This window comes from Moschus berezovskii, chromosome 1 (assembly GCF_049115385.1).
Source record: "Moschus berezovskii isolate FMDL1 chromosome 1, NW_MosBer_1.0, whole genome shotgun sequence".
Classification (NCBI taxonomy): domain Eukaryota; kingdom Metazoa; phylum Chordata; class Mammalia; order Artiodactyla; family Moschidae; genus Moschus; species Moschus berezovskii.
In genome coordinates this window covers 104,881,545-104,908,511 of record NC_142460.1, presented here as the reverse complement: position 1 = coordinate 104,908,511, position 26,967 = coordinate 104,881,545, and the positions used below count along the sequence as shown (strand labels likewise).

At 52.0% G+C, this 26,967-nt stretch overlaps 2 protein-coding genes across 6 annotated transcripts in view; one reads left to right on the top strand and one right to left on the bottom strand.

Moving 5' to 3' along the window:
* The window catches only part of ECE2 (endothelin converting enzyme 2), a 32,888-nt gene extending 6,159 nt beyond the window's left edge, over positions 1 to 26,729 (top strand). The window contains exons 1-20 of one of the 5 annotated variants that reach the window (XM_088838595.1): positions 12,674 to 12,854; positions 13,108 to 13,194; positions 13,538 to 13,673; positions 13,872 to 14,087; positions 14,534 to 14,658; positions 14,774 to 14,920; positions 15,066 to 15,131; positions 19,016 to 19,204; positions 19,898 to 20,040; positions 20,325 to 20,439; positions 21,750 to 21,860; positions 23,187 to 23,285; positions 23,387 to 23,464; positions 23,957 to 24,060; positions 24,238 to 24,348; positions 24,474 to 24,541; positions 24,749 to 24,939; positions 25,033 to 25,128; positions 25,402 to 25,491; positions 25,814 to 26,729. In XM_088838595.1, coding sequence (XP_088694721.1) covers positions 12,816 to 12,854; positions 13,108 to 13,194; positions 13,538 to 13,673; positions 13,872 to 14,087; positions 14,534 to 14,658; positions 14,774 to 14,920; positions 15,066 to 15,131; positions 19,016 to 19,204; positions 19,898 to 20,040; positions 20,325 to 20,439; positions 21,750 to 21,860; positions 23,187 to 23,285; positions 23,387 to 23,464; positions 23,957 to 24,060; positions 24,238 to 24,348; positions 24,474 to 24,541; positions 24,749 to 24,939; positions 25,033 to 25,128; positions 25,402 to 25,491; positions 25,814 to 25,990 — 2,388 coding nt within the window. In that variant the 5' untranslated portion in view covers positions 12,674 to 12,815 and the 3' untranslated portion in view covers positions 25,991 to 26,729. Of the gene's footprint in view, positions 1 to 177; positions 986 to 12,673; positions 12,855 to 13,107; positions 13,195 to 13,537; positions 13,674 to 13,871; positions 14,088 to 14,533; positions 14,659 to 14,773; positions 14,921 to 15,065; positions 15,132 to 19,015; positions 19,205 to 19,897; positions 20,041 to 20,324; positions 20,440 to 21,749; positions 21,861 to 23,186; positions 23,286 to 23,386; positions 23,465 to 23,956; positions 24,061 to 24,237; positions 24,349 to 24,473; positions 24,542 to 24,748; positions 24,940 to 25,032; positions 25,129 to 25,401; positions 25,492 to 25,813 lie in introns of those variants that run through there. The other 4 variants (XM_055409140.2, XM_055409159.2, XM_055409150.2 and 1 more) reach the window with 4 other exon arrangements.
* CAMK2N2 (calcium/calmodulin dependent protein kinase II inhibitor 2) lies at positions 1,443 to 3,338 on the bottom strand. Its single transcript, XM_055409171.2, has 2 exons — positions 2,974 to 3,338; positions 1,443 to 2,081 (listed from the first exon to the last, which is right to left on the bottom strand). Exons 1-2 carry the CDS (start codon positions 3,140 to 3,142, stop codon positions 2,011 to 2,013), a joined length of 240 nt encoding a protein of 79 aa, XP_055265146.1. The 5' UTR covers positions 3,143 to 3,338; the 3' UTR covers positions 1,443 to 2,010.
* Positions 26,730 to 26,967: the final 238 nt, after the last annotated feature.

The window sequence follows — 26,967 nt, the reverse complement described above, 5'->3', positions numbered from 1 at the left end:
CCCCCATGGAAGAGCCAGAGGCAGAGAGGGAGCCTCACCCTTTTGCCATGGAAAGCCCTGAGCTACTGGATGTAGGGTAGAACCTGAGGTTTCACTGGGAGGGCATCTGGTGCAATACTGACCTTTGAGAACCTGGAGGTGGGCTTCTCACCAATGGCTTCTCTATCTGCCTTGCAGGTGAGCCGAGTGCTGGTCCCTACGGGCCGGTTCATCTCATTGACCTCTGCTGCCCCCCACTTTCGGACAAGACACTATGCTCAAGCACATTATGGCTGGTCCTTGAGGCATGCAACCTATGGCAATGGTTTCCACTTTCATTTCTACCTCATGCAGAAGGGCAAAGAGCTCAGTGTGGCCCAGCTGGCCCTTGGGGCACAGATCCTCTCACCCCCTAGACCTCCCACCCCACCCTGCTTCCTCCAGGACTCAGATCATGAGGACTTCCTCAGTGCCATTCAGCTGTGAGGCCAGAAACATGGTTCTTCAGCCTCCCTTTCTGCTCCAGGCTCAAGTATTTGGTATTCCTGACTCAGGGTGGTCAAGTCCAAGGTGCTCACACCCCAGGGGCATCATGCCTAAGATAGAGCTGATGGAAGCAACCCCACATGAAAAAAATACAGGTTCAGACCTCTCTTGGATTCCCCAACTGCCTCCCCCACCATACTGAATCACCAGTAATTCATCTCCAGGACAACCCTTCTGCATGCCAGCCAGACTTGGACACTTACATCCCTGGGGCCTGTTACTGACCCCCATCCAACCTAGATTAATTGACAGAAGACTGCAGACTGAATCTAGATTGCTTCTGACCCCAGCTCCAGCCCCAACTCTGGACCTATCCTGCTTAGGTTGTATTATTTACCCAAGGAGACCACACTATTATGGTGTTTCCAGGCCAGACTGACCTGCCTGTGTTTACTTGGCAACCCATCTCTTCCAGTAACATGCACCTGAGATTCCCAAGTACCTTATCCCCTCCCTAAAAGAACTGGAGCCATTTGGGGCTGACTTCTTAGCAAACAAAAGCAGCAGCTACACACATACACAGGGAGGTCTGTGTTTATTCACACACTCCTGGTACAGTGAGGATGGAGGAACATTTACAAAGGACACCCCCAGGGGTTGAGAACATCTCCAGGGCCACAGGTGTCATCCAAAGGTGCAGTGCAGCCCCCGTTTGGAATCCCAGGGGCAGGACGCAAAGGTCCAAGGTAAAATCAGACCTGGGCCCTTGGAAGGTGATACCTTGAGGGGAGGAGGTCTGCCAGAGAGCCGCCTGGAATCAGGCATGGGCAGACTGGTCATGTGGTTGGTTACCGTGTTGGGGGCTTGTCCCATCCCAGCCTCAACACCTATCCTTTCTGCCAGGCGCAGAAGAGTGTGGCCGAGAAGGTGGGGGGAAGGGCATGAATCATGAGGGGAATTAGTAAACAAAGAGTCGGATATAAAAATACAAATGTGCTGAGGAAGTCCCTTAGAAAGAGGCTGAGGCTGGGGTCACGCCAGACAGGGGTAGAGGTGAGGAGCGGCTGGGCTCAGAGGGGTGGGAAGCTCATGCAAGTACGCAGCCAAACATCCCTGGCCGCGCGCGAGGTCCGACACCGGCAGACAGTCGGTTTGCAGACCAGACCTACCGGAGAGGGGCGGGGCAGGGGAGCCGTGCGGGAGGGGACGGGCCGGGGGTTGAGGGCCGCGGGTCTCTGTCCGTTCCGGTGTGCGGGATGGGGCTGCGGCCCGAGGTTCTAAAGTGCAAGAGCGCGGCGGCGTGCTCCGGGCCTGTCCGCGCCGCCGCTACCGCCGCCGCCGCCGCCGCCGTGGTGCTGAAGCGGACAGCTCCGGAGTGCCTGGCGGCGGCGGCAGCAGCGACTGCAACCCGAAGGCAGCGCGGCCCTGCAGTCCCCGCCCGCGGGCGCCTGGGCCGGGGCGGGGGGCGACGGCAGCCGCATCGCCGGCCCGCGCTTCTGGCCGCCGCGGGGCTGGGCCCGGAGCCCGCCGCCTGAGCCAGCGCGTCTACACTCCGGACGGCGGCTTCTCCCCCATCCCCTTCAGCACGTCGTCTATCCGGTCATCCTCGATCACCACTGCGCAGGGAGAAAGCGCGTCAGCCGCGCGGCCTCGGGGGGCAGCGGCGAGAATTGGGCCCTGGGTACTCGCGCCCCACTCAGCTACTTCCCGTGGCCCAGAGACGCCCCTGGGACCCCCGTGCTACAATGCCCTGCCCATCTGCTCTTTCCTGCCGATTCAACCCAAGGCCAACCCCCAGCTCCCATAGACCCGCTCCTCTCCTTGCGGAGGAACGCCCCTCTTCCTAAGATTCCAGCCGTTCAACCTTCCAGTCCAAACCCTCCCGCCGCCTGAGCTCTCCTACTTCCGAGCTGATTGGAAAGCTTTGCTCATGGGATCCCTCTCTTCCACTCTCCCTTCAACAGGATCCCTTCCTCAACCCGAATCTCCATCTATTCCAACCCTCTCACCAACCTAACCTTGTGGTTTCACCCTCTTCTGATCCTGGCACCAACAGAGCCCCTTCCCCATGCAAACAACCAGGACAACCGAACCCCCGCCCCCCTTCCCACTCTCCAATCGGCATCCCTCCCCTCGCGAAGATTCTTCTGTAGCATACACCGACTCAGCGTTTGATCCTGTAGAAGTGGCCAGTCGCCCAACGTCCCTACTTCAGGCAGCCCCGAATGCCCTGGTCGGCCCCTCCCCCTCGCCCGTGCGCCAAGGCTCTACTTCCAGAGGTGGCGAGCATCGAATCCGGGGCACTGCGTTCCCAGGAGAGGGAAAGAGGGGGACACAACACTGCGGCAGGGACCACCCTCTACCCGCCCCCCACCCCCCCCCCCCAACCGCGGCTGGCTGCGCTGGTCTGCGGCAAGAGCTGAGGGCGCTTGGCGGGGAACTGCAGTCGGGGGGCGCCCGGGGGAGGATTTCTGGGTCAAGCAGCGACTTCGGGTCCCGGCCGTGTACCTCTCTTGGCTCGGCCGATCTGGCCCAGCTTGGGGGGTCGTTTGGCTTGGTTGCCCGCGAAGAAGGAGTTGGTGTCCTGCAGGCGACAGCTGAAGGAGAGGTCAGAGCCCTCGGGGTCGGCGCCGAAGCGGCCCATCTTGTCCTCGCTATAGGGCAGGATCTCGGACATGGCGGGCGCGGGACTGCGGCGGGGCGCGGGCGGCGGGCTAGCTGCCGGACCGGCCCTTGCTCAGCAGGGGAGCCGGCGGAAGGATGAAGTCATGCAGCATCCGGGGCTGCGGAGCCAAGCGGGGCCTCCTCCCCCGCGCCTCCGCCTCCCCGGCCGCTGGGCAGGCGGCGGCGGCGGCGGTGGCGGTGGCGGCGGCGGCGGCGGGGACCGGGCGGGGGCGGTGCGCGGGGGGCGGGGGCGGCGGCGAGAGCGGAATGACGATGAGCGCCCGACTGCCGCAGAGCGGGGCGGGCGGGGCGCGGGGGAGGAGGGGCGGACACCGGCCAAGGGTCGGGGGGGTGGGTGGGGGGTGTGTGTGTGTGTGCGGGGACCCGAGCGCCTCCGGCTCTCTGCGGAGATACAGGAGCGAAAATGGGAGGGTCCTGCCATTGGCGGGAGTGGCGCCTGGGCGAACCGTACCGGCCACAACGGGTGCAGGATCTGGCGGGGAGAAGGCGGGACTGGGGGGAAGGCAGGAGGCACCCCGGCATGCGAGGGGCGGGAGGAGAGTCTTGCACACAAGCTCTGAGATGCTTGCTAGGGGCACTGGGAATTGGGGGGCGGGTCGGGGCCGGAAGCAGGGCCAGCATTCGAAGCCGGGCGGACACCGGAAGCGTGGCGGGGGGAGAGTCGGATACGCGGGGAGGTGTGCGGGAACCCGCAGGACGCAGGAATAGCTCAGGCCAATGGGTGGTGTCCCCACCTTTGGCGCGCTCTCGTGTGGGGTTGCTCTTCGGGTGTGAAACTGTTCATCTAGAGTCTGTTTCTGTGACCGCCCTCTGCTTCTGTCTGTGCCTATTTATTTGTCAGTCTGTCTCGTGTCTGTGTCTCTGCCTCGGTGCCCCATTTCTTTTTGTGTCGTAGTCTCTGTCTACGTCTCTATCTCTTTTTTAAAATTTAAGCTATAATATTTTGAGAAAGACCTTTGCTTTACACAGCAGTAAAAAATTATGTATTGTACATTGCATGAGTGTATGACCAACTCTTTGCGACACCAGTGACTATTGTAGCCCGCCACGCTCCGTCCTTGTAATTTTTCAGGCAAGAATACTGGAGTGGGTTGCCATTTCCTACTCCAGGTGTCTACGTCTATCTCTTAAGTGTCTCTGTTCTTCTATATCCATGCTTGGGCTCTTGTGTGCCCTGGTGGTACCTGGAGACCTCAGGAGCTGGGAGAACCGCAGGGCGAGGCGGACGCTTTGAGCCCGAGTTTCGGCGCCAGCAACAGGGCTGGGGGTGCAAGTCTGCCTCGGTGAGCGCGTGTCGGCCCAGTTACCGAGACTCCTCCAAGGAGAGAGCAGAGATTAGTGCCGAAACTCCGGCTCAAAGCGCGCGCTGCGCGCTGCTGTTCTCCCAGCCCCCGAGGCCCGCGCTGCGCTCGCTGTGTAGGAGGAATGAATGACTGCGCCGCGGGGGGCGCGCCGGCTGCAGGTGACGCGGGGAAGCCCGGAGCGCCTGAGGACGCGGCGCGCGCGGGTGAGTCCGGAGGTGGAAGGGGCGGGGTAGAGGGCGTCTCCGCCCCGGGTGCTGGGGGTCACGTGACCGTTCTCGCAGCCCCGACGACCACGCGCCCTCTTCTCCCCTCCTCCCTCCTCTGCCGTCAGCGGCGCCGTCACCGGCTCGCTAGCGGGCTGCGGCTCTGGCGCAATCTCTGGCCTTGGGGGAGGGAGGTGTCGCACGTTCGGTGACAGTGACGAAGGCGCTGCTAAGGATAGTAATCATCCGAATAATAATCATTAAGTCCGTACTCAAGGCGGAGGGTTCGCTACCGTCGTTGAAGCACACACATTTCCTCCTTCCCTCTAAATCACATAGCTGGTGAGGCGCCTAGTGCTGGGTCTCCTTCCTCCAACAATGGTTAGTTCCGGGGACACAAAGGCGAATGCCGTCGTGGCTGCCCTAGGACGAGGCTCGGGAGTGCCAGAACTGCCTCTGTGCCTCACTCGAGACCAAAGACCTGAGTGAAATGAAAGTTGCTCAGTCGTGTCCTGCTATTTGCGACCCCTATAGTCCATGGGATTCTCCCGACCAGAATACTGGAGTGGGTAGACTTTCCCTTCTCCAGGGATCTTCCCAACCGAGGGATTGAACCCAGGCCTCCCGCATTGCGGGCGGATTCTTTACCAGCTGAGCCACCAGGGAAGCCACGTATACAGCCTCACTCAAGACCAAAGACCAAAGGCCTGTCCCTATCAAACCCTCCTCTGCTGTGTCCTGGTCTCTGGGATGAGGGCTGGAGCTGGAGGTGGAAGTTCTGCTCGGTGAGCAGAGTCTCCAGACCTGGAAGGACGGGAGAAGCTGGAGCTCAGGGTTACTAGGGTAGAGTCCAAAGAGTTCCACCCCTACTGGAGGTTGTTCAGCCCTGGGTTCCAATCCAAGCTCTACCAATTCCTGTGTGACTTTGAGCAAATAGTTTTTTAATTGACCCCACAATTATTTTTTAAAAATTAGTTCACTGGTACTTGTAACATTTTAGGGAGATATGGAAAATCACACAAAATCTTTCCAATCTTTTTCTCATGTATTTGCATAACATGCATAATACCTCTCTGAGCCTCCATGTTCTAGTGTGAAGCCTAGAGATGATAAAGCCTACACTGACAGTTTTGTAGAAGAACTTGTCTTAAGGTGAAGTGACTTGTCTCAGGAGGTAATGCACTGCCCCTACCAAAAGTGATCAAGGGCCCATATGGGTTCTTGCCAAGAATAAGATGAGAGCACTGGGTGGGGAATTGAAACATTTCTGGTTTCTCCTCTCAGAATGAGAGAGAATGAAGGAATAGCATTTTAACTTGGAGATCATTTGGTTAGCTCCTTAAATAATCTTACTCCTGTAAGACAGGCTGGATTGTGATTAAGGCAAAAGACAGAAGTGCAAAATTGTAAAGATATAGTAATACATGATTCAGCTATGTTGTGAAAATTTGGAGTGAGTTCTTTATTTTTAATGATTTATTTATGGCTGCACTGGATCTTCGCTGCTGTGCATGGGCTTTCTGTCGTGGTTACTTTCTAGTTCTGCTGCATGGACTTTTCATTGTGGTGGCTTCTCTTGTTGCAGAGCACTGACTCTAGGGACAGGGGCTCCTTCAGTAGTTGTGGCACTTCTCAGCATGTGGACTCTTCCCAGAGCAGGAACTGAACCCATGTCCCCTGCATTGGCAGGCGGATTTGTTAACTAATGGACCACTTGGGAGGTCCAGAGTGAGTTCTTTAAATTATGATCCTCTACTTAAATTCTGATGTTCTGCATCCTTGTCCATGAGATGAAGATTCATTTTCACAGGTAAAATGAAGTAAAGTTTGTTTGGATTGTTGTGACAATGCATTGAATTTCTTTTGAAAGCCCCTCAAAACCTACTAGTGGGATTGAATCCATACGTTCTCAGCAGAATAATATGCCTTTTGACAGTTGAGTATTAATGAAACTTTTTTTCAAGCGGAAACCATAGGCCTGTGTAGTGAGCTGGACAGGGTCTCCCCTAAAACTTACGTCTACCTGGAACCTTGGAATAGACCTTATTTGAAAATAGGTGAAACTGGAGCCTATTATACAGAGTGAAGTAAGCCAGAAAGAAAAACACCAATACAGTATACTAACATATATATATGGAATATGGAAAGATGCAAATGATAACCCTGTATCAGTAAAGAGACACAGATGTATAGAACAGTCTTTGGGACTCTGTGGGAGAGGGTGAGGGTGGGATGATTTGGGAGAATGGCATTGAAACATGTATATTATCATATGTGAAATGAATCACCAGTTCAGGGTCGATGCATGTTACAGGATGCTCGGGGCTGGTATGCGGGGATGACCCAGAGGGAAGATAAGGGGAGGAGGGAGGTGGGAGGGGGGTTCAGGAAGGGAAACTCATGTATACCCGGGGCAGATTCATGTCATTGTATGGCAAAACCAATCAATATAATATTGTAAAATAATTAGCCTCCAATAAAAAAAAATAATAAAAAAATGAAAATAGGGTCTTTGCAGATGTTGATTAGTTAAATTAAGCTAAGGTCATACTAGATTAGGGTGCACCCTCACTGGTGTCTTTGTAAGAAGAGGACAAATGCACAAGACATATACATGCTTGGGAAGGCCTTGTGAGGAAGCAGAGATAGGACTGGTGTGGCTGCAAGCCAAGGAACACCTAGCATTGCTAGGAGCCACAAGAAGATGGAAGAGGCGAGGAAGGATTCTTCCTTAGGGCTTACTGAGGGAGCCTGGCCCTGCCTAGATTTTGGACTTCTCACCTCTGGAACTGTGAAAGAATAAGTTTCTGTTTTTCTTTTAGTTTTTTTCTGTTTGTTTTCTGGCTGCACCCCAAGGCATTAGTTCCCTCTCCAGGGATCAAACTCACACCTCCTAAAGTGGAAGCACAGTGTCCTAACCATTGGACTGCCAGATAATTATAAGTTAAGTTTGTAAGTTACAAGTTTCTGTTTTAATCCACCCAGTTTGTGGTACTTTGATACAACAGTCCTATGAAACAAATACAATGTTACAAGTATTTTGGAGTCATCCTTTTACATCTCTCATGATCATGTCTCTCCTTCCTTAAGCTCTCTGGGGACCTTTTGCTCTCACCCTGTCCCTCAAAGAAAGCCTATACCATGAAGGTATTTCTGGGATTCTTCTTTTTAGCAGAGGCTGATAAATCACAAAAAAAGAATGAAGCAGATCTGTGTGGATTGACATGGTAAGATCTCTAAGACCTGTCAAAATATAACCAAATAACAAGTGTAGAGTGTGATTTCACATGTGTGAAAAAAGTATACACATGTATGTATGCACACTTACACACACACACACAGTGTACTTAGATATGTAATTACATGTAAAAGAAAGAAATACATACCAAATTGCTAATAATGGTTACCTTTGAGAATGGTACAGGGATCCTGGCAGAATGAAGTTCATCTTTTATTCTATATACTTCTGGAATATATTACATTTGCAATAAAAGGGTTTTAGTGATTTTTTTAAAAAAACTTTTGAAACCAATGATATAGTCCATTTATCAAACATCATACCCTGACCTGAGATAAATCAGTTGACTTAAAAAGAGTTCAGTGATTAAGAACAAGGAGTTTAGATTCAAAGCAAGAATCTTCCTTCTCCTTGATGTGTGACTTTTTAGGTATGTTATTAACTTTCTCCCATCTGGACAATGATATTGGTAGACTCTATCTTACTGAGTCATCATGAGGATTGAATAAGTTAACATTCATAAAGTGCTTTGGCAGTGCTAGATAACAGAATTGTTAGCTCTTATGCAGGAAAGCATAAAAAAGTTAAAAGTAACCTCACCATTACATGGAGAAGGTGATGGCAACCCACTCTAGTACTCTTGCCTAGAAAAATCCCATGGACGGAGGAGCCTGATAGGCTGCAGTCCATGGGGTTGCGAAGAGTCGGACATGACTCAGTGACTTAACTTTCCCTTTTCACTTTCATGCATTGGAGAAGGAAATGGCAACCCACTCCAGTGTTCTTGCCTGGAGAATCCCAGGGATGGCAGAGCCTGGTGGGCTGCCGTCTATGGGGTCGCACTGAGTCGAACACGACTGAAGCGATTTAGCAGCTGCAGTAGCAGCAGCAGCATTAGATACATTGATCAACATTTTGTTGCATGTCCTTTCAATCTTTTTTTTTAACCTATGCTTTAATACTTTTTTGCTTCACAAAAATGAGATTTTAGAATTATTTTTCTCTCCCACTTAACTCTATGTGGAGACCATTTCCTGATAGTATTAATTCTGTTCCATCATTTATAAATGATGGAATGTTTGGATGTTTGTATGGATGTTTGATTTATTTAACAAGACCTCTACATTTGGACATTGAATCCCCTCCCATTTTGTTATTATAGATGGTGCTGAGATGAACATATGGTATAGGAGAAAAATGGCCCAAATATTTTGTAGCTCTTCCAATCAAGAAGTAGACTCTTTTTCTCCATCCCTAAATCTGGGCTCGATCATCTGACTTGCTTTTCTCAGTAGGGACCTTAGTAAATCTGATGCCTGTAGAGGCTTGAAAAGTGTTTATGTACTGGGACTTGGCCGTTTTTGGTTGATACCACCGTATGAAGAAGCCTGGGCGGCTGCTGCTGCTGCTGCTAAGTCGCTTCAGTCGTGTCCGACTCTGTGTGACCCCATAGACGGAAGCCCACCAGGCTCCCCCGTCCCTGGGACTCTCCAGGCCACCTGGTAAAGGAGAGAGCACACAGAGACTGGGCTCAGTCGTCTCAGCTGAGGCCCAAACATGTAAGTGAGGTCTTTCAGCTCCTGTGAGCTGACCCAGACCTGAAGAACCACCCAATCGACCTGCTGAACATGAAAAGTCATAAATGCTTGCTGTTTTAATCTATTAAGTTTGGGCAGTCTGTTATTCATTCAAAGCTAACTGATACAAACATGCTGTAGATAACATGCTTATTTCCTAGAATTTGACTTTCTAGTTCAAAAATTATGTACACATACCTGTTGATTCATATTGCCAGAAAGACTGTATCAGTTCATAAGCCACCAGCAATATATGAAAATGCTTACTCTCCCCATCTTTGTCAACATTGGATACTGATGTGTGTTGTTATCTTCATGACTACACGGTTCTTATAAGTTAACACATAAAACATTTTCCATTCCCTCTCAATTCACAATTAATTTAGAGAAAAACTGACCTCGTAAACTTAAACTTATAGGAAAATAAGAGCAGAAAATAGAAAAATAATAGAATGAGAGAATAAAACAGAGTCAAATATTATAAACAGAGGAAATAAAATAGTTATATAAAACAGAAAAATCTCCAAGCCTATTTTACATAGGGTACTTAACATGTAATCAGGAATAGTTGTGAACCCAATAAACTATCTGGGTTATGAAAGAGGCATGGAAAGGAAATATCCATTTAGGCCAAACCTAGTGAAACTGGAAATACTGTATATAGAGGTACCAGCCTCTTTCTTTTGTGGCTGCATTTAATTCTCACAGCAATACACTGAGTAGAAACGATCCCACCTTGATGAAGAAGAATGAAAGTTCAGAGCTTTCAAATAAAGATTATATACCTGATAAAGAATGGAGCCCAGATTTGAATCCAGGTCTGTTTGGCTTGAAAACTATGTGCTTCCCCTTATTCTTCCAGAGAAGATGTAGCAGAAGACTAGCAACCAATGTTGTGAGGAAGTATGTACTCCTTTTGATTCATATTGCCAAACTGCTCTCCAGAGAGGAGTCAGATTGCCTGAGTTTGAATTTGAATTCCAGCTCTACTGCTCACTAGCTGTGTATCTCAGCCTCTCTATGCCTCGGTTTCCTCACCTACAAAATGGCTTCATAAGTGCCATGAAGATAAATGAATGTGTTGATGTAAAAATACCTGGAGCAGTGGCTGGCCATGGTACAGTGCTATATAAGCTTGCTACTTACAGAATGGTATTACAACAGCCATGTATGAGTCTGTTGCTGGAAAGTCCTTATAAAGAAGTTTGCTTGTACTCACATGGCCATGTCATGGTGGGATTTTCCATATGATAGGACTGACCCTGTGGCCATGTTTCCCTCCATCCAGGCTTGGCGGAAGTGGGAAAGAGGTCAGCAGTGTGATGCCATATTGTCATTTCATTGAACATGAACTCCAGAGACTTGTCCCATGTGGACAGGAGAAGGTTGTGCTGTTGCAGACCACAGTGCCGCTGGATGAGAAAGTTCCTTAATCAGGGAACCCTTGATTAACCTAGAATCCATGTTCCCATCTGGGAAACAGAACAGGCTTCCTCCAGCCATACAATTCTCATTTCCACCTATAGGATTTTAATAATAACTACACCAACAATGGGCTTCCCTGGTGGCTTAGAGGTTAAAGCGTCTGCCTCCAATGCAGGAGACCCAGGTTCGATCCCTGGGTCGGGAAGTTCCCCTGGGGAAGGAAACGGTAACCCACTCCAGTATTCTTGCCTGGAGAATCCCATGGACGGAGAAGCCTGGTAGGCTACAGTCCACGGGGTCATAAAGAGTCGGACACGACTGAGCGACAGAACGGAACACCAACAATAATAATAGCAGCGAGAGGACCCTTTATGTGCCAGAAATTGTCCTAAGAATTTTACAAGTATTGTTTCATTTAATTCTCACCACCATCCTTTGAAACAGGTACTATTCTTATTTTCATTTTACCAGAGAGGAAATTGAGCCTGGATCCAGAATCCTTCATCCTAACTATGACACTGTACTGCCTCTTATTTGAGGACATGCAATTTTGGGGTGAAAAATGCCAAAAGAAAGAAATCCAGCAGTTTCTCAGTCATACATCATCTACCCTTTCTCAGCCATAAGAGCATTCCATGTTAGAGATGCTCACAGCAAGATGTTTGAGAACTGAGGTTCGAGTCAAGACACCAGTGTGGATTTGCTGCCGTTCCAAGCCTTCTCAGGTCAAATCGAGAGAGGTGGGATGAGGATGAGGCACTTTTTAAAAATTTGTGTTTTTTTTTTAAAAAAACGACCAGACACTATTCGGTGAAGCAGACTGCAACACCACCAGGCCTGATTAAGGAATGACAATATGGAAGGCAGATGGCAGATGCATAGACGCCACACTATTGCCTTTCAGTTAAATATTGCTTGGTGGTTTTTTTTTCTTGTAAACCTCCCAAATAAAGTGGTTTGCTTTTCTCAAGTTAGAAGTGTTAGCTCGTCTTTTCTTTAAATATCTGTGCATGGCTGTTTTTTTCCCTGCCGATTTGTCACCATCTGTAACTCTCCCTTTGTGAGATGATCTGATGACAACAATCATCTTGGAGAGTAAAAGTGCAGTCTTGAAGCAACGTGCAAGGGTGGACTCAGAGTGTGGGCAGTGTGTGTATGCTGCCCAAGCACTTTGTGTGTGTGTGTGTGTGTTGAATATGTGTTCAGAACCCCAGGGCAGAACACATGTTGTCTCTGGGTGCCCGGTAAGTGTATACCTTTTGTGTGAATATGCAGTCTGTGAGTGGCGTTGTGTGTGTATGTGTGTGTTTGTGGACCGTGTGTTGGGCTGAGTGCCTCCCTGTGTACTCCCTGTATAGATATGGTGCTGACACCCTGAATGTGGGTCACCTCGGGCGTGCTGCTCTGTGTGTGTTGGCTGAAGAGGGGCAGTGCGGACAGTTGGGGGAAGACGTTCCTCTGAGAGCGTAATTTCTCAAAGGTGTTTGAAGGGGATGGAGAGGGCCTGCAATTTCGGGGATTGAGCAGGGTTTTGAGTCTGGGTCAAAGAAATGTAAATTAAGGGAGGCTTGCAAGAGGGTGTTGCTGGGATGGGGTGCTGACCACAAAGCGGGGAGGGAGACTCGGAGTTTCTGGAGGGCGGTGGCTCTGGCTGGGTGCAGCTCTGGCTGGGTGCAGCTCTGTGGGGCGGGCCGCGGGCACAGGGAGCCAGGACCGGGCGCCGGGCCGATGGCGGGGTGCGGCCGGCGCGCGCCTCCCCGCCCCACCCCCTCCCGGGAGCGCCGCGCCGCGGGGGGAGGGGGCGCCGGCAGGCGGGGGCGGCGGCGGCGGCTGCGGGGCCCGGCCCGGGGCCGAGGCCACGGCCTGGGCAAGGGCCAGCCGCCGGGAGCCCTAAGGTGCCGCCGGCCCCGACTCCACCATGAGCGTCGCGCTGCAGGAGCTGGGCGGCGGCTGCAACGTGAGTGCGGGCCCCGGGCTCCCGGGGAGAGGACCCCGAGTGGGAGGATCAGAGGGGCCCGCGGCGTCGGGAAGCGGCTCCGGCTCGCGGACTAACTTGACGGGCGGGGGTCGGAGGGACCCTGGCCGGCTGGAGGGCAGGGGCCCCGCACTTGAGGCAGGAGAGGCCCGGCCGGGCGAGGGGCGCCGGGGCAGGGCCGTGGGCGCGCAGCCCTCTCTGCCTGACCTGGGTCGGCGCCCCGACTGTCTGGCAGATGGTGGAGTACAAACGCGCCACGCTGCGGGATGAAGACGCTCCCGAGACCCCCGTAGAGGGCGGGGCCTCCCCGGACGCCGTGGAGGTGGGCAAGGGGGTCCTCCCTGTCTCACCAGGCCCCCCAGCCCTGGCATGACGCCCGGCACACCCAGAGCTCTCTGGGTTGCCCTGGAGGGTCACCTGCCCCCACCTCAGCTCCATCTCTGGCCTCTGCGCTAGGACTATGGTGAGGCGACTGTAAACCATGACGTTGCACAAAACAGGCTCAGGGCTCAACTCAGCCTGCCTCGTTGCCCCTAGTTAACCCGGTTAGCAGTCTTTGCTCCATGGCTCTGGAAACTGCCTGGGCCTTCACCCTCCGGGAGGACTTCTGTGATCCAATCGCCCACCTGAAGCTTGCTAGCTCCAGGTCCTCCTCTGTTCTCCAGGTGGGATTCCGGAAGAGGACCAGTCGCCTCTTGGGGTTGCATACCCAGCTGGAGCTGGTCTTGGCTGGTGTCTCTCTACTGCTGTCTGCCCTGCTTCTGGGTTGCTTGGTGGCCCTGGGGGTCCAGTACCACAGAGGTAGGTACTCCCACTCCTGTCACTAGCCCTCCTAGCTGTGGGGACTCTGGAGGCTGATGGGAGGAGACTTCTGCTAGCTGGCCTCTGGCCTCCCAGCCTCCCTGTTGTCATGGCCCCTCGCAAAGCATTTGCCTCTCCCAGACCAACTGACTGTCCCCTGCCCTCCCCACACCCCACCCCTCATGTCCCCTGCCACAGACCTATCCCATAGCACTTGCCTCACGGAGGCCTGCATTCGAGTCGCTGGAAAAATCCTGGAGTCCCTGGACCGTGGAGTGAGCCCCTGTGAGGACTTCTACCAGTTCTCCTGCGGAGGCTGGATTCGGAGAAACCCTCTACCTGATGGGCGTTCTCGCTGGAACACCTTCAACAGTCTCTGGGACCAGAATCAAGCCATCCTGAAGCACCTGCTTGGTGAGTGCGCCTACCAGGGAAGCGTATCAGGTATGGGCCTCGTGCCAGCACAGGGCTCAGCACTTAGTAGGTACTCAATAAATGTCCAGGAATGAATAAGGGGATGACTGCCAGCCCTCCTGGGATAGGGGATGCAGACACTGGGGCTCCTGAACGGTGGAGATGGGTTGAGGGAGCAGATCTCTGAGGACAGTGAAGGAACTTTCTGAGCACTGGAGCATCGCTGAGGGGTGGTAAACACCAGGGAATCTGTTGGGCTTAGAGATCTTTTAGAGTCTCCCTGGACAGGGGAGAGGAAGCTCTGCTCTGCTGTGGTTGACAGTCTTCCCGTGTATACATTAGGAGCAGTGCCCCCTTGAGAAGGCGAGGAGAGGGATCAAGCAAGGGTCCAGACCCCTCTCAGCAGTTAGCGTGGTTGCCACCCGGACTTGTGTTCTCTCTGACAGAAAACACCACCTTCAACTCCAGCAGTGAAGCTGAACAGAAGACGCAGCGCTTCTACCTCTCCTGCTTACAGGTGGAGCGCATCGAGGAGCTGGGTGCCCAGCCGCTGAGAGACCTCATTGACAAGGTAGGCTCCTGGGGTAGGCTGTGGGTCGGGGAGCAAGACAGGCCTTGGGAGAGGATGTGGCCCCAGAGAGCTTTGGGGGCCTTGTGCCAGAGGTGCCACCATGGTCTCTACTCAGATTGGTGGCTGGAACATTACGGGGCCCTGGGACCAGGACAACTTCATGGAGGTGCTGAAGGCAGTAGCAGGGACGTATAGGGCCACCCCCTTCTTTACTGTCTACGTCAGTGCCGACTCTAAGAGTTCCAACAGCAATGTTATCCAGGTACTGGGCTGGGGAAGGGTGGGGAGGGACTTACGGACTATTTGCTGAGGCCACACTCCTTTCCCCTGTGATGGGCTGGGGTGGCCTCCCTGCACAAGAGTCCAAATTTCAGGGGGAGGACTCACTGCTTATCTTGCTACTGCAGGTGGACCAGTCTGGGCTCTTTCTACCCTCTCGAGATTACTACCTAAACAGGACCGCCAATGAGAAAGTAAGGAGGATTCTCAGAATATCCACCTGACACCCCTGTTGAGTTGGGCTGATCCCTGTTTACTTTTCCCTTTGCTCAGGGTCAGAGTGGGGAAGGTGAGCCTATCCTGTCTCCGAACCAACCCCCCTTCTTTCTTTTTTTTTCTTTTCTTTTAATTTATTTATTTTTGGCTCCACTGTGTGGGCATGCAAGATCTTAGTTCCCCAACCAGGGACTGAACTTGTGTCCACTCCCCTCAGTACCCTGACTCCCCCAACACCCCTACCCCACCCCGTGCAGTGGAAGCTCAGAGTCTTGGCAACTGGACTGCCAGGGAAGTCACCCCTTCCTTCTTCTTTCTGTCTTCATTCTCCCCTCCCTGCATTCTTCCTTTGCTCCTTTCTACCCTTTCCTTCCTCCTTTCTTCTTCTCTTCTTTCCTTCCTTCCTTTCTCTTACTTTTCTAGGAAAACACTTATAGGCACCTATTGTCAGATGTACATTTCAAAGCCTCTGTCACAGGATGCTTTCAGTGCAGATGGGTTCATGGGCCTAGATAACTGAGAGCAAGGCTCACAAGAGGGGCCTCTAGGGCTCAGGCGAGATCCAGCAGCTTGAGAAGTTTTCCTAAGGAGGTTGTATTTGAGCCAGGCTCTGCAGAATATCTGGGAGGGCATGCTGAGTTTAAACAAAAGTGTTAAAGAAGGAAAAGCTAAGATATGTTTGGACCAAAGGAAGGGGTCCAGTTTGGCAAAGTGTAGAGCTCAAAGCAGATGAGAGGGTGGAAGGGTGGGTAGGGACTAGTTATTGTGGGGACCTGCAGTGCCACACTGACTTTACTCTATAGGCCCCAGAGAGTCATTGAATGCCCTGGGGCAGACCAGGACTACCCCAGTGAGCAGTGCTTTGGGAAGGCAGTTTGGCTGGGTGTGAAAAGTAGATGCAAGAGAGGGAGCCTGGAGATCAGTTACTCAAAAGTATCTGCAGTACTCCAGGCTCTGAGTCTCTGACGACCCAAATGGAGGAAGTGGCTGGCAGAGGGAAAATCAGAGAGGGGAGGATGCAAGAGACATGCGTGTGTGGTAAGTGGCTTCAGTCATGTCTGACTGTTTGTGACCCCATGGACTATAGCCCACAAGGCTCCTCTGTTCATGGGATTCTCCAGGCAAGAATACTGGAGTGGGTATTAGTCTCCTGCATTGGCAGGCAAGTTCTTTACCACTAGTGTCACCTGAGAAGCCCCACAAGAGACATAATTAAGTCCAAATCATGAATTGTTAATGCCTGGATGTTAGAAGAGAGGAGATGAAGGAGGAAGAGATAAAGATAGTTGAGGCTGTGTGCCAGAATGATGGTGGGATGGAGTGGTCCTTAGAGAATCTGGGGTATTTACAGGGACAACCAGTTTCAAGCACATTGTGGGTTGGGTGTTACTATCACAGGAAAAGACAGACTTTGAAGTCAGACCTTGATTTTAATCCCAGCTTGGCAGCTTGGTGCAAGTTGATGAAGGTCTCTGAGGCTGTTTCTTCATCTGAAAAATGGGGATCATAACATCTACTTCATTGTGTGCTTGGGGGCAGCAGGAGGATGCAGGTATATGATTCTGTATGTGGCAGACACTTGAAGTGGGAGCTGCCTGTTTTAGCAATGTGAGTGTGAGGAAGCTGGGCACCATCTTTCTGAAGAGGTCAGCAGGCAAGTATGAAAGTTGAGTGGGGTCCTGAAGAGAGTACAGGCCTGGAGGGAGCCACAGGCTTGAGGGGCCTCTCCTTTAAAGCCTAGACAAAGGCTTAGGAGAAGTGAGAGAGAGGGCAAGACTGGAGACTAGAAAGGAGATCCTTGTATTTCAAGAGGCAGAGGGAGGAAGAGAGACTTCTGTGGAGCAAGGCAACCTGGAAGGGCTTTGTCCTTCTTCCATTCACCCCCCAAACATTACCAAGCATCCCTCAGACATACCCTCTGCTAGCATGTGGTGAGCAAGACACTACCATTCAGTGGAGGAGAAGGCAGGAAACAGGACACACATAGTTGTCCTATGAATAGTTGCTGTTAGAGGAGAAGTGTGGCAATCCAAGAGTCCTTTAACAGAGAGCCAGCCTGGTCCTAGGGTGAGGGTAGGCTGTGGAGAAGAGAGAGAGAGTCCTCGGCAAAGGAAACAGCTGATGCAAAAGCTCTGAGAGGGGACAGGGTATGCCTTGTTGACAGATTAGAGAGGGGAGTGGGAGGGGAGAGTGGACCAAGTCCTTCTGGACAGTTTGGTAGAGTCCTGTTATACATAAATACTATGGGTCAAGTTTAGCATTGATCCCAAAAGAAATGGAAAAAGAATCTCAAAAGTGGGGAGTGGTGTGAACAGATTTATGGTTTTCATGTCACCTGAGTCAGGGGAGGGAGGAATTTTGAGAATTTTGGAGAGAACCAGATGGTTGACTCAACTTTTAGTGTGTTACTGGTTGTCTTGAGTAGGAAGTTTGTGCCTGCATCTTGGGGAAGCTGCAGCACCAGAGGTTTCTTATCCTATCTGCAGAGTTCAGGAAAGTCTCAAAAGTAAGTCTTGGGACTTCCCTGGTGATCCAGTGGTTAAGACTCCATGCTTCCAATGCCAGGGGCCCAGATAAGATCTTGAAAGCTGCATGGTATAGCCAATAAATAAATAAAAGTAAGTCTTAAGCAGAAAGTAAGGAGGTAGGGAGAGAGGGGTGAGTTGGGGAGGGGTTGGCAAGATCACTAGTTGAGCCAAACATTCCCCTTAGTAGCTGAGATGACTGGAGTTGGTACTCAGACTTCTGACATCAGCAGCAAGGAAGATGGGAGGTGGGAAAAAGGAGATACTTGGAAGTGCACGGAATGTAAGAAGAGATGGCCTTTGGCAGTTAAAGGAGCCCAGGGTGGGGCAAAAGTGAAAGTGGTCCCTGGGAGGGCAGGATGTCCATGGGAAGTCAGTGCTGAGCAGGGGTTGAGGGTCTCTGTACAGGATTTCACCCATCAGTCAACAATATTTATTGACCACCTACAATATGCCAGATGCTGTGCTAGAGCCTGAGAACACAGTGGAGAGCAGAGCATACAGCCCTTGCTCCTATGCAGCTCAAGTGCCAGCAGGGGCTGAGGTGACATGAGTTTGTTCTGAGCCCAGGCAGTGCTGGGGCTGTGGCCCTGGAGTCATGGAGCCTGGGCCACGTTTGGACTCTGCCACCTGCTTGTTTATGGTATGAGTCAAGAAGTCATGTTGTCTGTAAAATGGAACCTAGTCCTCACTTTATGGGGTTGCTTGGGCTCTGGTGGGTGAGGTGGGAGATATATGTAAAGCCCCAGCAGAGAATTTGATACATGTACATTCATGGAGTCACTACATATTTTTTCTGTGTGTTTTCTTCCCCCTTGGAGGCCAGAGGCAGCAAGTCTGAAGCCTGGCAGGATGGGAGGTAGAAGGGAATTAAAGCCGAATGTAGACCAAATTCCTCCATGGGGTCCACCCAGCTGTTAAGTGAAGGCACGTGGTCACTGATGGGCTGGGAAAAGTAGAAGGGCTTCAGGAAATGAGAAGGGCAGAAGGATATGGGAAGCAGGGCCACCCACTGGACAGATCCTATTCTGTGCTAGGCCCTTTTCCAGGCCTTTGGGATACAGTGGTATTTATGCCTCTGTAACCTGGAATGGTGCTCTCCTGGAATTTACCATTTCCTTGGTAAACAGATGATGAGCATGGGCACAAATAAATAAAAAAAGATCCTGGCAGATGGGGATAAGCAGTATGGCAGAAATGATGACAGTCATCTCAGAGAGCTTCTCTGAGGAAGGTCCACAGAAGAGACGGTGGGCAGGGGCAGCAGCCAGAACAGTCCTCTCGGCCTTGGGCAGGACTTGTTGCTGGGCTCTGAGGATGACTCGGGGCCCCGACAGGTGCTTACTGCCTACCTGGACTACATGGAGGAGCTGGGGATGCTGCTGGGCGGACAGCCAGCCTCCACACGGGAGCAGATGCAGCAGGTGCTGGAGCTGGAGATTCAGCTGGCCAACATCACGGTGCCCCAGGACCAGCGGCGGGATGAGGAGAAGATCTATCATAAGATGAGCATTGCAGAGCTGCAGGTGGGGCAGGCAGGGAACTGACACCGCTGGAAGGGGTCGGCCCCCGGCCCAGGCCACCCAGCTCCCCTTTGTGCTGTCTACCTGAGACAGCCAGTCCTCTCCTTGTTTCCTGGCTGTTTCTCAGCTTCCCGGCTGCACCACTGCTATCCTGGAAGGAAAAATAGTGTCCATTTTAGGGCACCTCCACTGGCCCATCCTTTGGTCCCTTTCATGTTGCCTGGGGTTGCATAGAGGAATTATGTTAAAAATCTGTGACAACTTATACAAGATGCCCGCAAAACAGTCAGAAGAGAAATGGAAGCATCTCCTGGAAGGCCCTTACTGCGCCAGGCATCAACCTCTTAGTCTTTGGATTGTGGAGAAGTTGGGTAAGGGGGGTTCTGGTGGAGAGGCCAGGTATGCAGGGACCCTGCGTGGTGTCTGGGGAGTTGATCCAACTGTTTGAAAAATATTTGAAAATCTGTAGCCCAACTAAATATCACAGATGGTTGTTTTCCGTGTATGATAAGTGACTGGGTTCCTAGACTGAAGCACGCTTAGGCCTGAAAATGCATTTATTTTAGGAAGGGGCCAGCAAGCAGCTAGTAGCTGTTGCTGTGGCAACGGAAAGGGCTCCCAGCGCCAGTGTACCAGTGGGGGAGGGGTCTGCCGAAAGCCAAGGGGACAGGGAGGCTTGAGACTTTTTGCTCACAGGTCCTGGCGCCCTCCATGGACTGGCTGGAGTTTCTGTCCTTCTTGCTGTCACCGCTAGAGCTGGGTGATTCTGAGCCTGTGGTGGTGTATGGGACGGATTATTTGCAGCAGGTGTCGGAACTCATCAACCGCACAGAGCCAAGGTTGGGGGGAGCCCACAGTGTCAGGGATGGGGTTCAGGGCTCTGTGCCGGCTGTTCTCCTGGGCTGGGGCTTCAGGGGGCCCACTGTGGTCTCTGTTCCCATACCTTGCTCCACCCCGACTGTTACAGGCAGATGTGTGGTCCCAGGATCAGAGAGAGGGATTCTGGGAGAACGCCCATGAACGACTCTAAGGGATTCCTGTTATCTGCATGTTGGTAGAGCTGATTTTGGGGGGCGGAAATGGTTCCTGCCTTTATCTTATGTTCTGGTCACTTGAATACCAGTGTCCTGAACAATTATCTGATCTGGAACCTGGTACAGAAGACAACTTCAAGCCTGGACCACCGCTTTGAATCTGCACAAGAGAAGCTGCTGGAGACCCTCTATGGCACCAAGAAGGTGGGTTTTCTAACTCTGCTCCCACCTTCCAGTCCAGTCAGGCTGATGCTTCACACCACCTGTGTGTCAGACACCATTTAATTTACATGTGGAGCACACGACTGAGAATCAAGCTAACTTAGGTTCCAGTCCAAACTCCTCCATTTTTGGCCTATGGGACCTTGAGCATATCTCTACCACCATTTTGTCTCTTCATTTCTGGGTTGGAAAAACAGAAATTTCTTGTGGGGTTGTTATGAGGACTGAATTCACATAAGTGAAGTACTTCCCAGTACATGCTATGTGTAGGTACTCAACTTTGATAATGAGCATGAAGAAGAAAATGAATAAGTGCCGTTCTCGGTTTCAAGAAGCCCTGTTAAGTTGGGGAGGAGATATGTAAACAGACATTATATTCTGGGTGCTCGCGCTGAATGAAAGACCTTCTCTGTGATGTCGGTCAGAGGTGGGGTAGCACATTTTACCTGGGGGGTGGAGTAATGGAAGGGAGAAGGGCATTCCAGGCAGAAGGAGTAGGATGTGCAGATTCCCAGAGGCCAGGAGGAGTGTGGTGGTGTTGCCTGTGTTCTGGCATGACTTTGAGGAGAGGGCCCCCGAGAGACTGCGGGTGGTGAGGCTGGCCTGGGGTGATCCACAGAGGAACCTGAATGCTGTGCCTAGGAAGCCTGGCCTGGCTTCTTTCAGGGATGGAGAACCTGGGACGGTTTTAAGCAGGGGTGTAACTGGTTGGATTTATATATTAGGTCATCTTTCTGCAGCTAAATGGAAGACAGATGGTGGGGAGTGACAGGGGAGGGGGATGAGAATGGGGTTGGAGCGTCTAGTTAGGAGGCCACTGAAATCTTCAGACAAGAGATGATAGTGTTATAGGGCAGGGAAGTGGCAAAGGGTGGATGGAGGAGATGATTAATAAGCAGAGTTAGAATCTGTGATAGACTGAATGTGGAGGTAGGGAGATGGAGGAAGCTGGTGACTCCCAGGTTTCTGGCATGTGGGACTGACTGGGTGTAAGACTGAGATGTACAGCCGAGTGAGAAACGTCTGGGCCCCAGTGGGCCTCTGAGAAACTAAGAGGAGGAGAATGCTGAGAAGAGAGTGGGCAGCAGACGTGTGCCTCCTGAGGTTTCACTGCAGGGGTTGGCGTGCTTTGCAGTGTTGCTCTTCATTTTCCCTGGAGTCTAGGGAGGGATGGCACCCCAAACCCAGGGCTCTGATGTGCGGAGCTGAGAGGGGCTGGCCCTAGAGACAGAGAAAGACCCTCAGGCTGGAGGGCAGAGCCATCTCTAGGGACCTGCTTGTTCCCCTTCCAGTCCTGCACACCGAGGTGGCAGACCTGCATCTCCAACACCGATGATGCTCTTGGCTTTGCTCTGGGCTCCCTCTTTGTGAAGGCCACATTTGACCGGCAGAGCAAGGAAATTGTGAGTCTTCAAGGTCCTTCCAACACTACCTTTCATTTCAGTTAAAATTCACTGCCTCTATTTATATGACATAAAGGGAAAAAAAGGCTTCCCAGGTGGCTCAGCGATAAAGAATCTACCTGCCAATACAGGAGATGCAGGTTTGATCTCTGGCTCGAAAGATCCCCTGGAGAAGGAAGTAGCAGTCTGCTCCGTTATTCTTGCCTGAGAAATCCCATGGACAGAGGAGTCTGGCGGGTGTCCATGAGAGCACAAAGAGCTGGATATGACTTCAGGACTAAACAACAACAGGGAAAAAACTGGGAGGGAATTTATGGGGATCACTTTTGGTGGTTGGGGTTATGAGGGATTTTTTTTCCTAAGTTTTCTGTATTTTCCAAGTTTACTACAATGAGTTCTGTTACCTATATAACTGGAAAAATAACATTTATTTATAAGGAGATGATAATGTTTGTGCTTCAGATATTACCTACAAGGATGTAAGTGGCAGTGTTGTTTATAATAGGGAAAAATGCATCCTTGTCCCTGTCCCCCTAGTGCCCCATCCATGTCCTTCCAGACTCTTAAAATAAGGCTGAGCATCTGGAGAGGGTGAGAAAGAAACATGAGTTGTTTTCTATTACCTACAAAGATGTAAGTGGCAGTGTTTATAATAGGCAAAAATGACAACAGCTTAAATGTCCAATATAGAGGACAGGAAAAACAAATTGTGTCTAGGATGGATTATAAGGCAACATTAAACTGATGATTGTTAAGTGAAAAAAAGGTTTTATATATATATATGTTGCACAACATAATTCTATATTATATATGAATATCCCATCAGGGAAAGATACTAGAAATAGGTAATCAAAATGTTAGAGTTATCTCTGAGCGATAGGATTTTTTTTTTTTTTTGCCATGGCCGTGTCACGCAGGACGACCAGGGATCAAAACCGTGCTCTCTGCATTGGGAGTGCAGAGTCTTAACCACTTGGGCTGCCAGGGAAGTCCCTGAGGGATAGGGTTTTTAAATGATCTGTTTTCTTTCACTCCTCTCAGTTTTCCAGTTTTCTGCTATTAATGCCTGCCTTTCATAATCAGATAAAAATCAAAGCACTATATTAAATTATAACGTTAATTCAGTTATCAGTTTTTTTTTGATTCATTAGGGAAAAAAGCATGACAGTCCCGGTGCTTTCACAAATCGTGTTTCTTTCTCACCCTCTCCGGATGCTCAGCCTTATTTCAAGAGTCTGGAAGGACAGGGATGGGGCACTAGGGTGTACAGGGACAAAGAATGCATTAATGCGTGTGGGAGGCCGACTTGTGCACCTGCCCTCGCAGGCAGAGGGGATGATCAGCGAGATCCGGACCGCCTTTGAGGAGGCTCTGGGACAGTTGGTTTGGATGGATGAGAAGACCCGCCAGGCAGCCAAGGAGAAAGTGAGCAGTGGCCAGGGTTGGGGCGCCATCTTGAGGTGAGGATGGAGAATACAGTTTTGGGGGGGGCCTGGGGAGGGAAATCCTTAACCTGGTCTCTTCAGGCAGATGCCATCTATGATATGATTGGTTTCCCGGACTTCATTCTGGAGCCCAAAGAGCTGGATGATGTTTATGATGGGGTGAGTACCTGCCTATGAGTACTGAACTTTAGCTCTGTGGGGGTGGGGTGGGGCATAGGGCTCAAGCACTGCGAGGGCAAGAGGTACTTGTTGGTTCCTTTCAGAAGCAAATGCTGGCTCTGTGCCATGCTGCAGGCTGGAAAGCAGCAGAATGCAGTGTTTACAAATCAAGTTTTGCAGTCAAACCTGTTTCTACCCAACTGTAACCTTGAGCAAGTTATATAACCTCTCTGGGCCTCATTTTCTTAATCTATAAAAGGGGGTCCTGTTAACACCTACCTGATAAGATTATTGTGATAATCAAAGGAGACAGTATATAAAAAAATAAAGTACTTGCAAAATAATATTGACAAGTTATTGTTAGCTATTTTACACCCATTTTACAGCTGAAGAAACCGAGGCTCAGAAAGGTGCTAACTAGTAGCCAACTGGGACTATTGCCTTCTCCAATGTGTTCTCTTGCTTATTTTCTACTTCTTACCATTCCCATAGTATGAAGTGTCTGAAGATTCCTTCTTCCAGAACATGTTGAATTTGTACAACTTCTCTGCTAAAGTGATGGCTGACCAGCTCCGCAAGCCTCCTAGCCGAGACCAGTAAGAACGGAGGCTGCCAACACTTGGGGCAGCAGGAGAGGTGGGGGAAGTTTTCAGAGCAGACAAAAGGGGATGGCAAGATGGATCCCAAATGAGGCACCAGGTTCTGGTAGGATGTAGGTCAGGCTGCTGGACATCAGGAGAGTCAGGCACTTTCTCAGTTTCTCCCTCCCCCAGGTGGAGCATGACCCCGCAGACAGTGAACGCCTACTACCTTCCAACCAAAAATGAAATCGTCTTCCCTGCGGGCATCCTGCAGGCCCCCTTCTACGCTTGTAACCACCCCAAGTGTGTCTGAGGCAGGAGGGACTGGGTGCTGGGGCCTGGGCCTGCGGGTGAGCTGGGAGCAGGGCTGGAGGTAAGATCGACGTGTCCCTCCACCATGTCCTCACTCAACACTCCTCACCTCCCAGGGCCCTGAACTTTGGTGGCATCGGCGTGGTGATGGGCCACGAGTTGACACATGCCTTTGATGACCAAGGTAGAGGTCCACGCAGTTGTGTCCTCCAGCCTAGAATTGCTCACGGCTGCTGTAAAACCTTGGGATGTTGGGAGCAGGCCCCATGGACCCTAGCTGGGAGGGGGGTGTGCAGCGGGAGGGGTCTGTGGATGAGAGGCGATGAGGGCGCTGGTGCCCCCAAGGGTTGAGTTCTGGTCTCAGTAGGATGTAAAGGTTAGTTTTCCTCAGGGCGCGAATATGACAAGGAAGGGAACCTGCGGCCGTGGTGGCAGAATGAGTCATTGGCAGCCTTCCGGAACCACACGGCCTGCATAGAGGAGCAGTACAGCCAGTACCAGGTCAACGGGGAGAAGCTCAACGGGCGCCAGACGCTGGGGGAGAACATTGCTGACAATGGGGGGCTTAAGGCTGCCTACAACGTGAGTGGCCCTCTGAGGTCTAAGGCTCATCTGTTCTGGGGGCGGGGGCAGGGCAGGCCCCAACACACTTGCCACCCGTGTTCCCAACCCCAGGCTTACAAAGCATGGCTAAGAAAGCATGGAGAGGAGCAGCAGCTGCCAGCTGTGGGACTCACCAACCACCAGCTCTTCTTTGTGGGATTTGCCCAGGTACTGTCCTTCTGGGAGGCCAGGGGTCTGCCCTTCTCCAGCTACCTCCCAGGCATGTCATTGGAAGTCTGGGCATGCAGGAAAAGGGACTGGGAAATGGGGCTGAAGTGGGAGTGTGGAAAGTGGTCTGGGAGGGCCTCATGGTCAGCCTCCTGTGGGGCCCACAAAAACACGTGAGGAGGCCAGAGGAAGGAGAAGGTTTCAGGAGGCTTTTGCAGATCTCGAAGGGCAGGGGGTAGGGAGCAGGATTGATCTTCATGATGCTCCTGTGAGATGGCTGTGGAGGAAGCTCGGGGACAGAGTGGCTCATCCAGGGGTACCCAGGAAGACAGTAAGTGGTGGCAGACTCAGCAAGATCTCCAGGTACTTTGCACCACAGCAGGCAGTCTCCGGGGCTGGACTTCCTCCCCTCAGACATGTCCATCCTGGGCAGTCCTGTGTCCAGGCAGCTTTGAAAGGCCTTTGAGGAATTTCAGAGGGCAGGCGCCTTTTCCTCCTTTGGTGCTGATAGCAAGGCCTTGGGGCTGAGATGCTGGCTAAGCCCTCTTCTGTGTCCCGAGGCCTCCGGAGCCCAGGGGCTGGGGTGGTGGTACCATGTGTCCCTGGGATGGCTCTGCGGCAGCTGGGGCAGGGGCCTTGCCCACACTAGACACTCTTGTGTCCCCGTGTCTGTCCTGGCCTGCAGGTGTGGTGCTCGGTCCGCACACCCGAGAGCTCTCATGAGGGGCTGGTGACCGACCCCCACAGCCCTGCCCGCTTCCGCGTGCTGGGCACTCTCTCCAACTCCCGTGACTTCCTGCGGCACTTCGGCTGCCCTGTCGGCTCCCCCATGAACTCAGGGCAGCTTTGTGAGGTGTGGTAGACCTGGGTTGGGGGAGGAATGGCCAGCTCGGTTGCCGGAGCCTGGGGTAGCTTGCCCAGCCAGGCTGTCTGCTCTGGGGTTGAGGGAAGGCACATGCCAGCTGGGCTGTGTCCTGTCCCTCCCCGCCACAGGTGTGACATGAGTCCTAGTCCCTCCTCGGCCACCACATCGTGCCTCTGCTTTGGGGGTGCCCCTGCCTCCAGCAGAGTCCCCCACCATTCACTGTGATGTTCTGTGTTACCCTGCCTAGAGGAGGCCTGGGCAGGGGCCACCAGCTCCCACAAGAAGGGGCCCACCTCTTTAGGTCCCAAGCTCAGTGGGTTTGGTGGCGACTGGGCCTCTTGTGCCTGCTGACCACGCAGGGCCCGGCAGGTGTGCCTCCCATACATCTCCCCAAGGCTCACTCACTGCTCCCTCGGGCATAGATGGAGCTCCTTTCAGCCCCGCCCCCAGGGGCGACCCTTATTCCATGTTCCTCATGCTGCTGCTCCTAATACTGCTGCCAGCCTTCTCTGACGGACCCCCTGTGCTCAGCTCTTAGTGGAAGCCCAACAGCCTTTACAAACCTTCCTTTGCCTCCCAGGGTCCCTGGGCTCAGTGGGGATGTGTGTACATGTCAGGGATGCTAGTCCCTGCATCTTGGGGTTACAAGTCTTAGGGGGTGACTGATTCTCCCCAGACCAAGCAGGAAAGCAGATAGAGTAGGAAGAGTGAAGGATAGAATTTATTTTTACAGGAAAGAGGGTGGGGAGGGAGTGGTCTTGGCCCTGGAGGACCCTGTGCCAATAAATAGACACGCATCAGTCAGTCTGTCTCTGCCTTCAGTCCTGTTTTCATTTACTCATGCCACCAGTATTTATCGAATACCTGCTGTATGCCAGGTACTCTTCTAGGCACTCATTAATTCACTCACCAGACACAGGGGACTGGAAATTGAAACCCCAGAAAGACAAAAAGGTAGGATGAGGAATGGCACA

What these genes read in the sequence shown, in the direction of transcription:
- CAMK2N2 (XM_055409171.2), bottom strand. Translation starts at nt 3,142, where the DNA reads ATGTCCGAGATCCTGCCCTATAGCGAGGACAAGATGGGCCGCTTCGGC. An exon ending in GATCGGCCGAGCCAAGAGAG is followed by an intron (nt 2,082 to 2,973) that starts GTACACGGCCGG and finishes CTCCCTGCGCAG; the next exon opens with TGGTGATCGAGGATGACCGG.